We start from the raw sequence: 19988 nt of genomic DNA, 5'->3' as shown, positions 1-19988 counted from the left end.
GTGTAGTAAATACTTTTTTTTGTTACCCAAAACACATTCTTTGATCAACTGATTCCTCAAGCTGCTATTTCATCAAATGACATGCAATACAATTACACTTTTATACTCTGAGGGTGACTGAGCACTGGCACAGGTTGCCCAGAGAGGTTGTGAAGTCTTCATCTTTATTCAGAAGCTGTCTGGACACAGTCCCAGGCAACCATTTGAGCAGGGGTATTAGACCAGATGAGCTCCACAGGTCACTTCCAACCTCAACCATTCCATGATTCTCTGAATTAAAATCAATTACCTTAAGAACTGGTGCCTTTTCTTCACAGATAAGCACACGGATATCAGGATTTCGTAAATCTGTACAATATATCTTCCTATCTCTTCCTCCCGAATAAACATGAGTGAAGGCTTCATTGACCTGCAGAGCCCAAACACCTTCATCATGGACTCGATATGTGGCTATACATCTCTGCTGCCCAAGGGACCACAGGCGGATAGTCCCATCAGAGCTGCCTGAAAGACACTAAACAACAACCATCGTACTTAAATCAAGCAAGTATTTAAGTCTTAAAATCATTATTTTCCATAAAGAGCTTTCATAATTCTTATATTTTTCTATGAAGATGGTGCTAAGCAAAGACTGGCAGTTAACAACTCTAGTCAGAATTTCCAGACATTTTATATAAACCACTCCCTCCATACCTAGACAGACCTGTAATAAAACAGAGTTTTCACCCACCAGCCTCCCTCCCTTAATCACTAAATATCTGTGAAATACTTGTTAAGCTACCTTCTGTAATCTATGACATAAAATAGTTATCATATTGAAAAAGACTAATGACATTTCAGCATTCTGTTGAATGCCTCTGTCTCAAGTTAAAGCACATACCTGAGTGCCATCTCTGTTCAACAACAAAGCTTTTACATTGTCCGTGTGCCCTTTGAGTTTCATTAGTTTTGCACAAGTTCTCGGATCCCACACCCTGAGAACCTATGTAAAAAGACATTGGAGAACTGGCATTAACATAATTCTTCCCACTAATATATTTCCTTTACAGAAAAGTAAACCTTTCTGAATAAACTGACCCTTATTCCCAACACACAGACATCCATCACCAAAAACATACTTCATTAGAACAAGATAGACATAACTAGATCTTATACATCTCATAATCAAGTGGATTTTCTTCCCTTGATCGTAATTTCATTTGTTAATGGCTTTTTCTGTTGTCTTCTTAAGAAATTAAAGAATGGAAGCGACAGTAAACAGCATAGTGGAAAGGAAAAAAAAAAAAAGATTCTGAGAATGCTCTCAGATGATTGACTGGTGTATCTTATTTTCATTTTCATATTGACCTGGATATAAAATTCTCTTGAGGTTAGATTAGGGAAAAAAAACAAACAAAAAACCAAAAACTTGCAGGGGACTTTAGGGTGCTTCACCTTCCTTTACAACAAAGAGCACAGGCTATCTCTTGGGAACACCTGAACTTCATTAGCTCACTTCGTTTACCAGCCCTGCAGGGGCCTTAAATTGCTGGCACCACTTTTCTTACCTGTGACACACGCTTCAGTTTTTATTATCATCTGAGTAATAGGTCTCCAGAATCAGAGCTCTTGTGGTGAAATGTAATGACCTCTAACAGAGAGAGGGTTACACAAGATGATCTGATCATCTCTTCTGTGTATTACAGCCATATGGATATATACATATCTTCAGATTGAGGCAGGTATTTGTATCCTGTGCTTACACTCCCACTTTAAAAAAAGTGTCTACCCTCACTATTAAAAACACAAAAGCTGCTACAGACATGACACTGAAAATTAATAAAATTGTCTCTTTATACTAAACTTTGAACTGAAGTGGAATAAGCCTTACCAGATTTTTGCTTACCTTTTCAGTGGACCCTGATACAATAACTGTTCCCATTTGATTCATTGCAAGGCTGTAGATAGAATCTTTGTTCCCACTCAGGGAAGAAGCTATTTCAAAATAAAATTTACATTTTCAATTTTAATGCTTTCATTTGAAAAAAACATACCTATTCACCCAAAGCCAGTATTTTAGGGTATTTTAATACCCTTTGATCCATGAAAATAGTGCGACTCTACCCTGTATACAGAGTTGCTTTAAAAAAACCAGACTATAGACAGCATACCGCTAGGAAAACCCCATCCCTATTCTTACTCTACTATGGCATAAAACCAAAGTAACCCTACAGACTTATGGTCATTACCATCCTGGTGTCCTCTTCGCAACACAATTCAGTGCTAGGATCATCAAGGTACTATTGCTCTTCTCAACTACTTTATTAGAGAATGATACTTCTATGTGATCTTATAATACATAACATTTGGATTTTTTTTATTTTTTTCCAAGTCAAGTAGCAGTACAATTCTACATTATATATGAAAGGCTCTTCCATTTGTTCAGCAGAGGTGCATTACTGAAGTTACACTGTGGTGCTGAAATGTGTTACTTGAGGACGGACGCTACCTCTGTGTTTGTGAAAACCATATGTCAATTCCTTAGCATCACAACTACCAACAGAGCCCAGGAATTCTGTACCTTCTAGCCTAATCTACTTTTGGACAGATTAAAGTACCAATCCCTCAGTCGGGAAAAGCACAGACACAGCAAGTGAAAATCATCTATTCAAAGAGCAACATTAGGGATTTCATCAAGCCTCAAAACCATACGATCACTATGCCAAAAAAGTGCTGAGAACAGCAACAAACTGTATTGCCAGCAAAAACTTTGTATCATGATTTAGGTATATTATGGAAATAAGTTGCTAACACACAATTTCTGACCCAATATCGTAAACATTTTATCACAATTATGCAGCTTTACTTCAGGGTCCTCATAACCACTAGCTATGGCTATCCAAATGTAAACTTTCAAATGAAATCTATTATTTGTAGGCAAAATAAAGCAATAGTCTTCCACTGTCCCCAGACAAGAGTTGAAAGCAAAAAGCAGAACTGAAAACTCTTGAAGGTTAGCACACTGTTCAACAACCATAATAATTTATGAAAGGATAATGCACAGAGTTATCACAGGGTGGACATCAGGAATGGAAGACAGAATCTTAAGTGTACAGAAGCAAAATTTATGCCGTAACAAGAGCAAAGCTCGACTCCACCCTCTTCTGGAAGGGACTACCTCTTAAAAGCAAAATCTCTCCACTTAATTTATGGCTATGCTGACTGAGAGACTCTTTAAAAACAGGCTTCCTTTTAATGCTGGCTTGTGTACATTGCTTCCCTGTAATCAGACAGGAAACTAATGCACAAGAACAATCTCCATTTGCACTCTGAAAAAAATCAATATTGTTTGAAAGCACAGAGGAAAACCAGCTTCTTTAAGGACATATACCATGTTCTTCCCAATAGAAACAAGTTAGTTGGGAGCACTAGAAAGCAAAAAAACCAACTCCTCTGCTTCCCCTTCCTCCCCCTTATGAAGCATTACTGTTTTAACTCTAGAAATGCAGATTTATTTCTGTCATCTTAGAGGTAATGCCTCCACTGCTGTTTGATCTTGGGCTCAAAACAAGCATCAGCTCCTCAGTACCCCCTGTCTTCCAAATGTGATTCACTGGAATCATTTTGGATCTGTATCACTGTTGTGATGTTCAAGAAATCCTTTTTTCTTCTTCCCCCAAACCAGAATTTTCCTGTGAGCCAGCAAATACATTCTTCCTTCAAAAACTCCCTGTTCAATCAGAAGATAGCATAACTTACAGTTATCAGCAAAGTTTGGTGATAAAATAACTCTACTTTCAGTGAAAGAAAACTTCTGGGAAATATAAGGGAAATCTACTTAGTTATATGCCATCATGTGCCATCCCAATACTATTCTGGCAGTCCAACACAGCTCACTAGAAGCCATCCCTCTTCTGAAGACTACACAGACATGCCAGCACGAGGCTATACTTGAATTAAAAAGTCCTGTAGACAGAACAAATGCAAAACTGACAGTTCTGCCTACCAGATGCATCCTTGGTTTCTGTAGCTACCAAATCCATAGAATTAACACACCTTTCAGCATTAATTCAAAAAAGACACCAGAACAACTATATGCCTGTCTCTTATTTACAGAATCACATATTCCTGAAATTTCTTAAAAGTCTGCTGGGCCAATTCCAAATTTTAGTTTTGCAGATTTTTCTTGAGTCATTCCTAATCTATGAACGAGGAAGCAAGCAGTCTTATTTAGAAAATTCAAGAGTGGCAGTGTAGCAAGATGGTATGTTCTTTCCCAGTGCATACATCTGAGACTCTGCTACTGTTTGTTTAAACAGGTATCAAACAACAAGTATAAAAAGAAAGAGATCAGTCACTTCGAACACTATTTTTCCAACCTGCTTACAAGCAGCAAAACACGCTGTGGTCAAACTAGACACCTTTCTGAAAAAATATATTGTAAAATAGCCAATACAAACCAGGATGCTGATGAGCCAAATTCATGTTATTCACTCGAGCAATTAAATCTATCTGAACTTGAAGACTGGTGTCATACTTGCCAGAAGAGAAACATCCAGCTCTATCTTGACTATTCTAAGAAAGCTGTGCTGGAATTGCTCAATGGGGAAAGATCTCATAACTTATTGTAAAGTCTTTATTGGAATAGAGAAGCAGGACAGACCACTTCTTGATGATGACATTAAGGATTAACCCTGATAAGCAGAATCTAGGAACAGTTTCCCCTTGCGTTCTAATATCTAACTAGTGAGTTAAATCTCACTAGCATGCTATCCTTACATGTAATCAGTGCTTAGTATTACTTCACACATTTTTAATCTAAATTTATCTAGTAACTTTATTTTTCTGACAGATTTGATAAATTTATCAAGTTCTGCTTTAGGAGCTATGCTGCACTTTTTGCAGCATCTATATAAACAACAACAAACCCCTCCAAAACCAACCAAATTATAATACACAGAAAACGTAGTGACAAATAACCAAGGCAAGATTTCTATAATGGCTTAGCTGAGGACCAAAAAGCTTCTCAAGCTAAAGCTCTATCAAGTCTCAGAGAATACCAGCACATTACATTGCAAGAGAAAATGTTCAAAGAGACCTGTTCTCTACTCTAAATGCCATGACTGTTGGCTGCTCTACATTTTTAGCTATTACATAATGCAACAAATGGACTGAGTACATACTAAAACCACCTTAACATTTCTTGCACATTTTTTACATACACACAGAAACTGGCACCTATAGTCTTATATTGATCTCATAGATGATGCCACTCAATAAAATGCATTGCATTTGCCTCCCCTCCCTAGGTACCTACTTGTTACGGTGTTATTTGAGGCAGTCAGTGCTGTTAGAGTATTTACATCCCAGAGGAATATCTGTCTGTCCAGCCCAGCAGATGCTACCAGTTCTTTATCTTTTGCATATGCTAAGGCTTTCACATAATCCTACAATAAATATAACAACATGAATCAACAACATTATCCATTTGAAGTCTACATCTTAATATTTAAAAGGTTGTCAGTGATAACATACAGCATTTACAGATAATGTTTTTCACCTTATGTGTCCTTAGTGTTGACATGCAAAATCCCTTATGTGCATTCCACACTTTAACAGTAGTATCTGAAGAAGCAGATATCACTAAATTGGAAAGAATAAAGAGCAAACTTTAATGACTTATATATTACTATAAAGCATATTCATACTACTCTAATTTTCTTTTTAAAAAGATTAAAAGAATCGTATCTAAACACATTTAGATTTTCAGTAGAAGATCTTACATTATTTACCAAATTTACAGTACAATCACAGAAATTCATTTTCAGTGCTAAGAAGAGATAGAAAATAATTAAAGCAGTGGATAAATTTTTTTATACACAATTTCTGAACATTGTAGTTTTCAAACATTTAAGTACTTACATGTTTTACCATTGCAGCAGAGCACAATATCATTTACCCAATCCGTGTGATGTTCCATAGATGCTATATAAGGGTCTTGCTGCAAATTAAGAAAAATATAAGATCTCTTCACAAATGGAAAAGATTGTGACTATCAGATCCTGTTGTGACAATTTCTTCAACATTCAAACACATTAAAAGTTGCCTAACGTAGAGTTGAAGTCATTATTCCAGATTTTTTTTATGACAGAACTATACAGCTATGTAAGACACCACAAATCAGTTTTCAGTGGAATTCCTATACATTTTAAACTCACAGTTTCATTTCATATAAAAGTTCACCTTAAAGTTGTTTTCTGTGGTACAAAAACTTGTAACTAAAACAAGATGGCTTGCCAAGCTAATGTTATTTCTGCATTTATGGGATTGGACTTGCTCTGCTGTGAAGAGGAACAGAACAATCAAAACACAACACAAGGATCTCCCAGGATCTCTCCAAGTCATGAACTTAATGAAGTTTTATATTCTGCACCCTTCATATGGAAGCCCTGGTTTCCACTAATCTGCTCAAGTTCCTAACACTGAAGGGACCGGAGCATTTCTCCTATAAGGAAAGGCTTAGAGGGCTGGGATTGCTGGAGAAGAGAAGGCTTGGAGGGATCTCATTAATGTGTATAAACACCTGAAGGGAGGGTGTGAAAAAGGCAGAGCCAGGCTCTTTTCAGTGGTGGCCAGTGGCAGGACCAGAGGCCATGGGCACAAACTCTGGACATCAGGAAACACTTTTCTACTGTGAGGCTGACCGAGCACTGGCACAGGTTGCCCAGGGAGGTTGTGGAGTCTCCATCCTTGGAGATATTCAAAAGCTGTCTGGACACGGTCCTGGGTAACTGGCTCTAGGTGTCCCTGCTTGAGCAGGGGGGCTGGACCAGATGAGCTCCAGAGGTCCCAGCCAACCTCAACCACTCTGTGATTCTGTGACTGCTTAGTTCTTTCTTCTCAACACAACATAGTCTTTTAATAAACTTTCTTTAGTTATTAAACACAAAGGTGAAAGTAAGCAGACCAACAGAGTCTGATCACTGTTTCCTTTTTTCTTTGAAAGTAAGGATAACAATAAAGGGGAGAAGATGACTGAAGATTCTCCCAAAATATCAGAATATACAAAATGCTCATTGACCAAAGTTAACAATCCATTAAAATGTTTAGATGTAGGAATCCTCTCTCGACTTACCTTGTGCTGATTGACACTCCATATCCTTATAATAGAGTCTCGGCCTGCAGTGAAGAGTCTATTTAATGCTGGATCCAGCTGAAGTGCATTTACCCCATTTCGGTTATACTTCTCCACTTCATCTCTAATCACATAGGAGACCTAAAATACATTTACACAAATCCAATTATGGTATTAAGATACTGACTTGGCCATAAAATGCTAGCATCTAATTTCATCTTTGTGAGGTTCCTGGGTAGAAAATATTAGAGAGCTTTACAAGCATTAAGTAAGTCTGTCAGTTTGAGAGTTACCAACACCACCTCAGTAATTCCATGCCCCTCACCCCTCCCCAAAATGGGGAAGAATCATAGAAAAGAAGCTGTCAGCAGAGCTACAACTGGAGCCCAAAGGATTATTTTATCATTACAACTCAAGCTTAGACCCAGAGAATCCTTAGTTCAATTCCTTGCTCTGCACAGATATTCTGGGTGATCTCAGACAACACGCTGAGTTTGTGTCTCACTTTTTAAGTAGGTTTCATAGTTTCTATAGCTGGGATGACAGCATTTCCCAGACTCATGAGGCAGAGGATATGGTCACTAAGGATTAAAAAGCATTGAAAGACTACAGATACAAATTCTAGCTATTTATTTCAGGTGTCGCTATTATTTTGAAACCATTTTTTAAAATACTACCTACTTTATAATATATTAAGTAGTACAAATATTTACTGCTCTTTCAGATAAATTATTCCTTTACTTACTTTTCTTCTGTATTTGACAGTACTGTGTGTATAGGTTATTTCATTGTTTTTAGAAACATTAGAAGGAGATTTAAGGAGACATACTGCAAAGGCTACAGGACCCTCCATTATTACTGTTCAGTAAACATGATAAGTCACTGCAGTTTCTTCAGAGCTACTCCATTCACACCGTGCTGCATCTCTCCTGCTCACAGGGTTTATGCATTGCTATGAGGAAAGCCCTCACATGTATAGGTGGGAAAGCTGACAGCTATGCTCCTTCCCAGATTCCGTAAAATATAATCAGAACGACAAGGTAAAATTTTAGGCTTGGTATAACCCAATCTGCCCACAGCAAGAATAATTTGGATACATAAGTACCACTGCTTTGAAAATGCTTTCAAGTAGTAGTCTTGGGCTGGAGATCTGAAAATAATTTCTCACTCCAATAACTGCATTACAGCAGTATAAAGAAAATGTTTTCCAGATCAGACCTCAGTTACACGAAATAAAACCAACAAATTAAACAAAATGTTCAGTGGTCCTTCTCATTGAAGAAACATTTTACAGCGTCTCAGTTTCTACACCACAAGAACTGACAAACGTGGGCAACACCTCAACTGAATTATCCCATCCCAGTGCAGCACAGTAAGAGAACTGATGCTTCCAGAAAGCACGCATCCAGCCCTATTCTCTGTTTTAGAAACAGCTGCAACAGCTCTATAGACCAACGATGGAGGATCAAAATTAAGAGCCTCTGAATCCTTCTGCCTTAATACTCTCCATTACCACTCTACGAGTCCATTTACTACATTTATTATGTTATGTCCCAGTGCTCTTAAAGCTCTTCTTGCTTACAGTTTTTGTTAGCCATTCAGTCCTTGTAGAGTCACAGCTCTTCCACCCAATTTCTGACTGTGTCCTAATTTCCAACACTCTCGGCTTCTCTCACCCATTCCAGACTCATCCATAATATTGTTTCTATCCATGCTCAAGTCTCCACCTACACACAGCTTCAGAGATGTACTTAAGAGAAGACACCATCAACCACACATAATATTGTTATGTTAAACCACTTCAAATACTTGAAGTATTTTTATATTTTTTTTGTGATGCAGAGAGCAAAGATGTACGTACAACTCCTCACCTGGGCTTAACCATATCATGTCTACGCTGTTTAGTAGACCCGCACAACTACTTGAATAAAAGAATGTTACAAAGACAAGGTCTAACATGATACAAAACACATGGCCAAATTCACACTGCTTTCAAACTCTGAATAAATCCAATGAAAATACTCAGTTAAAGATACAAAGTGTGAGCAGATAAGACACAAATTAAATTAATTCAAAACCTAAAGGTCAGTGGCTCAAATTTGATGCTAGTTACCAGGGAGAACAATCTCCTCCTGAAATACAGAGTCAGACTCAAGATTAGCGGGGGCCCTTCAGCTGTTGCTTCTCTAAACTGCAAGCAGAATATTTTTTGACAAATCCTCAATTTTTGGATTTGTTCCTCTTCTCTTAGTCACCCCCCATATTTGTTATATTTTCAGGTATAAAAGAGTTATCTCTTTATTTCACTCAAATAAGACTGTCAAACTATGTTAGTCACCCAAGCATTTTAAGGAGCTCATCATGTTACTTTTTTTAATTTACAGGAGTTCAAGTAAAGAACAGCCATAAATAACTATTTTAAAAATGCAAAAAAGCAAATGGTGGCTTACTTGAGTAAATAAGTTACTTTTCATATGTAATTGATACTTTCACAGGACTGTGGAAATTGAGAGTCATTATTTCTACATTAATCTTGACAGAATTAAAGTCGCTTCATAATTTCTTAAAATGCAATGGATAAAATACTTTCTTGCTAAAATAAAGAACTAAATATTGTTCTTAACACAGAAACTAGCAGTAAAAAAGCTCCTGGAGATTAGATGTAGTAAAATAATTTTCACTTCTTTCTATAATGGAATTTGCAGAACTACTAAATTTCCATCCAGAAGACCCTGAAAACTCTGGCTGTCGGCTCAACTGGGTGCTGTTTTTCCATCGTTCAAAGACATGACTGGGGGAAGACTGACAACCGTCCTTTATTCCTTTTAATGACTTCCATACATGAATTTAGTCAAATATCTCTTGCCGAGTATTGTCTATATTTTAAGGGAACTGAGACAAAGAGAGGAATTGTATTGTTTCAGGCTTAATGAGTCTGTGGTAGATCGAAGAGTGCATGCTAGATCTCAGTCCCAGTTCAGCATTAAATATATCATCCTTCTTTCTGTCTGTGAGAAACTTGACAAAGGAACTCCGCTGCAACAACTAAATTAAAAAAGATTAAAATCTTATTTCTGTTTTTTTTTTTTAATACACGACAGCTTTGATGGAAAAAAAGATGGCAAAACAACAAAAAAAGCTTGACACTTATAAAACTACCCAGCAGTGACTGCTATTGTTCATAGAATTCAACCAGTTACTACTGTCTCTCCTCAGACTTACAATTCTACAAAGTTTTATTTTCCATCCACAGAAGGAATAAAATACCTTGCCTGATAAAGTGTCTTAAAAATTTAAGATACAAGAGTAAGAAAGAAAAAAATCCCTGCTGTATAAAGAATAGGTAATGATCATTTTCTGCATGTCACTGGATGAAACTGTGACAACAATTTTTCAATGATAAAGATGATTCTAATCCAAATTAAGCATGTGCTCCTTAAAATTCTTTTTATTTGAATACTGAAAGCGTAAGGGGAGAAAATTAAGATGAAAGAAAATGATTTTGTGATAAGCAAGTTTATTGGATACCACACCAAAATTTCAAATGAATAGTGCTATTTGAGCAGTTAGGAAAGGACAAGACAAACCACTTTTCATGAACAGAATATGAATGGAATATGATGACTATGGAACAAAAATGGACCCTCCAACTCTCACTGGAGGCCTGACGACGTCCTGCTAACTTGCTTACATTAGAAATACTTAATTTATTTTCTCATCCAAACAAAAAAAACATTAAATGGTCCACTCCTGCAAACCAGTCATTGAGACAGAAATAAACATTTTATATATTAAAAACCAAAAACCAACAAGATATACAGAATATGTGGCTGATCTAAAAATAACCTCAAGACATTAGCTGAATACCACATGGAACCTTTTAGAAAGAGAGGTATAACACCAGAAGCATCCAGGCTTGTATTCCAATACATTAACTTTTATTAACACAGAGCGACAAATTAAGGGTTCCACAAAGACTGTCAAAAGGGTGTTGAAATGCCTGTTTTCACACAGGGAACTTAAAATGGATCAATAAAAGCAACAGCAACTTGATTTAAAAAACCTGACACTTGTGTAAGAATGGTGGACAGCAGACAAGTTCACTAAACCCAAAAGTTCACTAAGATGAACCGAGGAAGACTGCTGAAAATCCACATGTGGTTCTTCCTTCTATTCTTATTTTTGGGAAATTAAAAAGATAAGGTCAGAAAGTGGTTTTTGTTTGTTTACATTTCGGTGTCACTGAGTATAGAAATATAAGAAGTGTTACTAAATATAGTAACTATACAAACAAATCATAGAATCACAGAATGGTTTGGGTTGGAAGGGACCTCAAAGACCATCTAGTTCCAACCCCCCTGCCATGGGCAGGGACACCCTCCACTAGACCAGGTTGCCCAAAGCCCCATCCAACCTGGCCTTGAACACTTCCAGGGATGGGGCAGCCACAGCTTCTCTGGGCAACCTGTTCCAGTGCCTCACCAACCTCACAGTAAAGAATTTCTTTCTAACATCTAATCTAAATCTCCCCTCCTTCAGCTTAAACCCATTCCCCCTTGTCCTGTCACTCCATGCCCTTGTAAACAGTCCCTCACCAGCTTTCCTGTAGCCCCTTTAGGTACTGGAAGGCTGCTCTAAGGTCTCCCTGGAGCCTTCTCCAGGCTGAACAACCCCCAACTCTCTCAGCCTGTCTTCATAGGAGAGGTGCTCCAGCCCTCGGATCATCTTCGTGGCCTCCTCTGGGACTCGCTCCAACAGTTCCATGTCCTTCTTGTACCGGGTATGCAGTACTCCAGGTAAATACAAAAATATGAAGTATGTTTTCAAGTATGCGTGTACACAAACAAATCTAAACAATGTAAAAGCAACAGGTTTTTGGCTGAGAAGAAATTCCACTCTGACCCGCAGCACAGACATTTTTATCACTCCAGATAAGGTACTGTATTCTGTCCGGAGAGGACTGTGAAGGTCACCAGGAAGTTACGACTCTAAGCACCAACCGGCATTCACTTCAAACAGGGCAGACTGAGAGCACATTTCTACTTTGTTCATTGCGTTGATTCACAAAGTCAGTTGCAAACCAGAAAGATAATAATAACTATGATACAGATCATAGTTGTTTTGTTGCCATGATGGTCTGGGAGGGGCAAGATTTGTGGGATATGAAATATTTTAATAATGGCCAAGGCTTTTTCCATTTATACTGCTGCAGCTTTTATAAACTCCCATAACGAATAAGAATCGTTCACTACAGCAGTGCACAAACATTACAAGGTGATGGACCCTCATTATAAAGAATTTATGGGATTCAGTATCCTAAATGGATCAGGACTAATCATTCTAATGACTATCTAAGAGCTCCAGAGATAAAGCTACTGTCAACAGATATGTTTCAGCACACAAACCCAAGTGAATTTCTTACAGGATCTACAATGTCTTTCCTTCATGGATGAGCGTATCAGCTGATCTGAAATCTTGTTACCCTTGTTACATTACATGTCTTATAACATTTTTTGTCTTGATAGATGGGTAGAACCTGCTTTTAAAAATACCACCACCCCATCATGGTGGAGGAAACTGAACAGCCAGCTCTGACGGCACTCATTCCTTGTTTGTAAGCAGAGAAAATTTTCAAAGACATAAATGATATTGTAGAGCAATTAAAACCCTGATATTTCTCAAAATCAGTGGAAGGATTCCATGAGATCTGACAGAAATTGCATCAAAAAATGAGAGAAGCAGCAGTCAACCACCAAGAAAAAATAAATTATTGCCTTAGTGTCTTGGTAGGGCAGATGTATCCCTTAAAATAGTTTTAAAATTAAGAACATAGCGATATGTGAATTTTTATCAGGCACTCAAAAATAAACATAATGGAAGGTATTAAGAAGTTCATTTTATCTTTTTACAACGGAATCAACTTACTGGCTAATCATTTGCTTAAGTATCATAGATAAAATAACTATAACTTATAAATATAATTTATATATTTATCATATATAAAATACATAATATAGATATTATATCTAATAAGTTACAGTACACAAAATCTAGTGTGCTTTTAATAAATGGTACTATTAACAAAATCAGTAGCTGAAATATTTTCTAAATGTAAAGGTTTTTTGTTTCACTACTTGCTGTCATAATGCAGTATTAGTGCATAAATATGACAAAGTCAGTGCAAAAAGATATTTTTATTCTGTACAGGACTTAAAGACAAAAAAGAATTAAAGTTCATTCAACAAGTTTATTATAAAGATGCTGATCCAGATCACTTATGGCAAAATTCCCACATTCTGTCAATAGGTTTTGAGTGCGGGGGCGAATTTATTCTGGCCAGGCAGCCAGTTTGGGAGAGCAGTTACAATGCCGTCCCTCACGAGCAGCTACTTTAAGCCACCTGCTGAAAACTGGCTTCATCTTGACTTAATTCACAGTCACGTATCTGAAAGCTACGGCATATGGCCAACTGTTTCTGATCACAGCCGTGTCTGACACACCTCTGCATCCTCATTCCCTTCCCAAATCAGACAACCGTGCTCCTTCAGATGTGCCATGCACCTTCAGATGTGCGTAGCTAAGCTTAAGACACACCAATAGCCTGCCGCTGGACATTTCAAACACCTGAGATTTAAATCATTAAACTTCCTACTTTTTTTTATGTGTGGAATTTATTTTGAGGGCTAAAACATCTATTCTGATTTAACTCTTATAAAATTATATGCAGAAGCACCCTAAACTGACTATTTTGGATGGTTCTGCTTACCAGTAAAACAGGTGCATCCAAGATATTAACAGTTCTGATTTCCATAACCTTCAGCCAGCTCTCCTGCCATGTAAGGAATCAAGTTCCTCCACGCCCAAGAGGTATTTTTTAAAAAAGCTTCTTCTCCTAGCCTCAGAGGTTTGGGAAAAATTTCTCCTCTTCTCTCAAAAGCTTCAGGTAGCAGCACCCTAAATGCTCAGTGGCTGATGGATACAACAGCCACTTAGTATTCCATTACACGAACAAAATCCTGTCTCAAACCAAGTAGGTGAAATAATAAGAACACAAGAAAACACCTAGCTTCTACTTAAGGCTTTATATATGCTTATAATATAACCAAAGTTATTCTCTGCAGATCTAGACTTACAATATACTGGCTGAGACGCAGATCAGTGCAGCAGTATATGAAGTAAAAAAATCATGTAACACAACGAAAGTGGAAAAGACGACATCATAAACCACCACAAACCCACCTGTAAATACAAACTTTTGAGCTAAGTAATGTTTGGAAAAGGAATGTAGTAGTAAAAAAGGAAACACTGTACTCTTTGATGCATGTAGCTGTCAGGGAAATAATACTTCATGAAAAACTAGGACTACATCAAAGAAATATCTAGTTATCATAAAATCCCCCTCCTTAGGAGAGCAACCTGCAAAAACTTGTTTATGGCATAGGCAACAACATCAATAAAGGGATATTATATTTTGGATTCTTTGTATTTTAAAGAATGTCAAAGGGGGGGTTTTGAAAGGGCAAGGGAATTCTTTATACAGTATTGATCGAGCGCTTACCTTAACCATCAAAACCACTAAAGGCTATAAAGGACACTGCAGATTTCCTCTGTGTGATAAAACGCAAAAGAAATGTTCAAAAACTGAACCCATCTCTGTTTGGAAGGATCCTAGTGCTATTTCAGGCTTAATTAATATTTCACAGAATCACAGAATTGTTTGGGTTGGAAGAGACTTTAAAGGTCGTCTAGTCCAACTCTCCTGCAATAAGCAGGGACATCTCCAACTAGATCAGGTTGCTCAGAGCTCCTTCCAACCTGACCCTGAATGTTCCCAGGGATGGGGCATCTACCACCTCCCTGGGCAACCTGCTGCAGTGTTTCACCACTGAATTTCAATTTTTTCGTAAAAAATTTCTTCCTTATATCTAGTCTAAATCTCCCCTCTTTGAGTTTAAAATCACCACCCCTTCTCCTATCACAACAGGCCCTGCTAAAATGCTTGTCTCCATTTTTCTTATATGCCCTCTTTAAGTACTGGAAGGTGCTATAAGGTCTCCCAGGAGCCTTCTCTTCTCCAGGCTGAACAGGCCCAACTCTCCCAGCCTGTCTCCACGGGCCCTGATCACTTCTTTTGATGACAGTGGACAGATACAGCTGAAAGTTGCACTTGCCACTAGGGGTAGGCAGATTTACACACTGATAAAGCATTAAATCTTTTCCATAGTGAAAGCTATAAAAATGTTTATAGTGCTGGCAGTATCACAAACAAAACCAAAAAAGTTGAAGACCACACTGAAACCATTTTTGTGACTTTTACTGTTAGAGAGTCTTAACTTTCACCACATTTCAGTAACTCCAGTCTGCACCAAGGCTACAACAGTGTGCTCATAGCCCACACCACGGGGTTTGAGGTGAGTTGAGAAAGTTTACACCCACCAGACTACCTAGGCCACGGTCTTCCTTTAAGAAACGCTGACGGGAGCTGGGAAGGGCAGACCCGGGTGGCTCCGGGCCGGGGAACCCGACCCCGTTTGGCAGCGAGCAGCACCTCGTCCCCCTGGGCCAGCCAGGCCGCGGTGCCGAGGGAGCCACTCGCCCCCTCCACGGACGTTAGTGGGGGTGCGGGAGCGCCATTGGGGTTGGGGGGTGTCTCCCCTTCCCCTCGGTGTTGTTGGGAAAGGGAAGGAGGCGACTGCGTTGCCATAGAAACCCCCAATCCCTGCCCCTCCCCAGCTGAGGGCAGTCGCTGCCACAGCCCCTCAGAGCCGAGCGGCAGCGTCCCGAAGGGGAGCCGTCCCCGAGGGGAACCCTCCCTGACCCGGCGACCTCTCCGGCCCAGCGCCCTCCCGCCGCTCCCCGCCACCTGCCCGCCGCCCCCGCCCGCTGACCCCGCCCCTCTCCCGGGCCGCGCTCCGCCTCGCCGCCACAAGCCGTCCTTCTCCTCCTGCCGGGCCAGGCCGTGGCAGAGCCCCGCCACGCCGCGCCCCCCGCAGCCCCCGCCGGGCCCTGCCTCGCCCTCACCTGCACTTTCCGCCGCCCCGCCGTGTTCTGCCGATGATGCGCCGCCATCTTGCATGTTGACACTCCTATGTCATTTCCGAGGAGGGCGAGACGGACCGGAAGTTCCGCCCCCCTCTCCTTTCCGAACTCGCGTAGCGAGGTGGGACGGGGGCGGTCACCGCCCGAGGCGTTGCTAGGGCAACCGCTGGAGGGGCGGGGCGAAGGAGGGGCGGGGCGAGGCAAGCGTTCCCGCCCTGCCCCCGGCCCCGCCATGTTCTCTTCATAGCGGCTTCTCTGCAGTCCTTCCCCGGAAGGGCTTGGGTCTGTTTTCTTGCCTCTGTTGCTTTTCACGGGGTGTCTTCATCCCTCCTTGCAGTGTCCCGAGGGCTGTGTTGTCCCTCGGGAAGCCAGGCCAGGCCTGCAGGGCGAGGTCACTTGTCCTGTTGGAGGGCTCTGCTCAGGGCTGAGGAGTTCGGCCAGGGCTGGTGCCAGCCCTGAGGCGCTCCAGCTCGCAGCCTGAGGCAGCGTGTTGTAGGCAGTGCTTCTGAGGTGCTGGGGGTTTTACGCGCACCCTTCAGGGTGCCCAGGTCCACCACCTTCGTTTTTAGGGTCTGCACTGGGGTCATGCTTAAAAGGGAGATCCTGCCTTGCCCTTTGTTTGGGGCAGCTCCACTGAGCAGGTAGCAAAGACTCACTGCCTTTCCCGGAGGACCAGGGAATCATAGAATCATAGAATGGTTTGGGTTGGAAGGGACCTTAAAGCCCGTCTAGTTCCAACCCCCCTGCTATGGACAGGGACACCCTCCACTAGACCACATTGCCCAAAGCCCCATCCAACCTGGCCTTGAACACTTCCCAGGGATGGGGCCTCCACAACCTTTCTGGGCAACCTGTTCCAGTGCCTCACCACTCTAACAGTAAAGAATTTCTTTCTAACATCTAATCTAAATCGACCCTCCTTCAGCTTAAACCCATTGCCCCTTGTCCTGTCACTACACTCCCTGATAAACAGTCCCTCCCCATCTTTCCTGTAGCCCCTTCAGGTACTGGAAGGCCGCAATTAGATCTCCCCGGAGCTGCCTTTTCTCCAGGCTGAACAATCCCAACTCTCTCAGCCTGTCCTCACAGCAGAGGTGCTCCAGCCCTCTGATCAGCTTCATGGCCTCCTCTGGACTCTCTCCAACAGCTCCATGTCTCTCCTGTACTGGGCCCCCCAGAGCTGGACGCAGTACTCCAGGTGGGGTCTCACAAGAGTGGAGTAGAGGAGCAGGATCACCTCCCTCGACCTGCTGGTCACACCTCTTTTGACGCAGCCCAGGACATGGTTGGCTTTCTGGGCTGCAAGTGCACACTGCCGGCTCATGTTGAGCTTCCCATCAATCAATACCCCCAAGTCCTTCTCCTCAGGGCTGCTTTCAATCCATTCCTCGCCCAGCCTATAGTCGTGCTTGGGATTGCACCGACCCACATGCAGGACCTTGCACATGCGGTTCGCACAGGCCCACCTCTCCAGCCTGTCAAGGTCCCTCTGGATGGCATCCCCTTCCCTCCAGCATGTCGACCACACCACACAGCTTGGTGTTGTCGGCAAACTTGCTGAGGGTGCACTCAATCCCACTGTCCATGTCGCCGACAAAGATGTTGAACAGTGCTGGTCCCAGTACCGACCCCTGAGGAACACCACTCGTCACCGTTCTCCACTTGGACATTGAGCCGTTGACCACAACTCTTTGAGTGTGACCATCCAGCCAATTCCTTATCCACCGAGTGGTCCATCCATGGAATCCATGTGTCTCCAATTTAGAGACAAGGATGTCGTGCGGGACAGTGTCAAATGCCTTGCACAAGTCCAGGTAGATGACATCAGTTGCCCTTCCCTTATCCACCGACGCTGTAACCCATCATAGAAGGCCACCAAATTTGTCAGGCACGATTTGCCCCTAGTGAAGCCGTGTTGGCTGTCACCAATCACCTCCTTGTTTTCCACGTGCCTGAGCCTAGTCTCCAGGAGGGTCTGCTCCATAATCTTGCCAGGCACAGAGGTGAGACTGACTGGCCTGTAGTTCCCTGGGTCTTCCTTTTTACCCTTCTTAAAAATGGGGGTTATGTTCCCCCTCTTCCAGTCGGTGGGAACTTCGCCGGACTGCCAGGACTTCTGAAATATGACGGCGAGTGGCCTGGCCACTTCATCCGCCAGTTCCCTCAAGACCCACGGATGCAACTCATCAGGTCCCATGGACTTGTGCACCTTCAGGTTCCTTAGATATTCTCAAACCTGATCTTCTCCTACAGTGGGTGGTTCTGCATTCTCCCAGTTCCTGCTTTCTGTGACCTGGGCAGTGTGGCTCCAGCATTTGTCAGTGAAGACTGAGGCAAAGATTGTTTTGTTTAACAAAAAAGGATTCCTGAAAATGATTGTATGATGGTATGAAATTTAATACTGTTTTCCAGAGATGCTTTCCCCAAAAAAACCTCAAATATCTGTTCAGCACTTGAACTGTTAATGTAAAACCCATTCAGCTGCAGCAGTGAGCACGTTCTGGGCGAGGATCTTCATGCAGTTGTGTACAGGACTGTCTCCTTAGCGCACCTTTTTGTTACACGGGTTACTTCATTACGGTAGAACATGGTATTCACATTCTTGTTCACTGCTGGTTGCAACCATAAGCAGAAGACATACTGGCCATTTACTTCTGATTTAAACTTTGCTTATTTTGATACAGATCACATTTTCTAGCATTGCTGAAAGCACAGTGTCCTCATCACAAACCCAAGTGGAGGGTATGACTCTTAAATGAGATCTGCCTTGACTGGAGTCCTTCCTTAACTGTAGTATTTCTACTATTTTATCTTGTTACAGCAGTGGGAAGCGTATGATTTAAGGCATCTCCTAAGACAAATGTGAAATGTGTTTATTGTTTAATATTTTTTTTTTTCAAAGATAAAATTAAGGGCTCTTTTGTTTAACATTTAGTTGTGTACTGGCTTCAGGCTAATGGTAATTGTCAAAGTGTTTCAGATGCTGTCATGCGTAAAGTGTGCAATTTTATTGGATTCTGGACTGGCAAAGGATGAGGTAGCATGAAATTTTCTCTGTAAGTAAATACTGAGCAAAGTGCCTTACTACATTTCAGTATGCATTAGTCCATTAAGAGGCTGATGACTTCTTTTCATAACACAATAATTTTCATGCATACTTCAAAGTAATTTCTTGTTTTCTCTTAAAGGTATTGAAATTCTTATATTATTTTTGTGTTATTCTTTGATAAAATGAAAGAATTTCTTTCATAAACCCTAATAATCATTTCATTATCCATAATCACCAATGGATTATTCATTTAGTAAAGTTAATAGTGTGTCTTCAAGGGCAGTTGTCATCTTTTGTAGCTTTGATTTAAAATTGAATTTGATTATGGACAGAGAACTTGTTTTTTACATTATTATGCAATTTAAAAATTGCTTTTCCTCTTTTGTACATCAAAGAACTTTTTGTGGATAGTCACTGCTATTAATCTACATAATGGAGTCTTTCTTCAACCTTTCAGATGACCAATTCATTACTTGAATGAGAAAAAAATGGACAGTGATCCCTTTGTATCACAGAATTATTGTGGTTGGAAGGGATCTCTGGAGATCGTCTAGTCCAACAAAGATCATATTTACTAAGGGCTGCTAAAAATATAAGTATTATAATAGTGATAATTTTCTGGTTTGTGTATGGTTATCAAGCCTGAACTAAAGACAATATTACGCAAAAAAATACTGTAGGTAAGATTTTCTTTGTTATGCAGTAAACCTTTCAGCCTTTCATCATGTTTGTGTTGTTTTAGGAAAGCGGTAAGATTTTCTGGTTTATAATGTTAGCTGTTTGCTT

The 19988-nt window shown here is 40.7% G+C and overlaps 1 protein-coding gene across 1 annotated transcript in view; it reads right to left on the bottom strand.

The window, feature by feature from the left end:
• WDR48 (WD repeat domain 48) overlaps positions 1–16205 on the bottom strand; it is a 29642-nt gene extending 13437 nt beyond the window's left edge. Inside the window, exons 1-8 of the mRNA XM_054815328.1 lie at positions 16136–16205; positions 7115–7255; positions 5902–5980; positions 5540–5622; positions 5297–5426; positions 1886–1974; positions 881–982; positions 290–514 (exon numbers count right to left, since the gene is read on the bottom strand). Of these exons, the coding sequence (XP_054671303.1) occupies positions 290–514; positions 881–982; positions 1886–1974; positions 5297–5426; positions 5540–5622; positions 5902–5980; positions 7115–7255; positions 16136–16183 (897 nt within the window). The 5' untranslated portion in view covers positions 16184–16205. The remainder of the gene's footprint in view (positions 1–289; positions 515–880; positions 983–1885; positions 1975–5296; positions 5427–5539; positions 5623–5901; positions 5981–7114; positions 7256–16135) is intronic.
• Positions 16206–19988: the final 3783 nt, after the last annotated feature.

Source organism: Grus americana, chromosome 2 (assembly GCF_028858705.1).
Source record: "Grus americana isolate bGruAme1 chromosome 2, bGruAme1.mat, whole genome shotgun sequence".
Classification (NCBI taxonomy): Eukaryota; Metazoa; Chordata; class Aves; order Gruiformes; family Gruidae; genus Grus; species Grus americana.
This window is presented reverse-complemented; position numbering and strand designations above follow the sequence as displayed.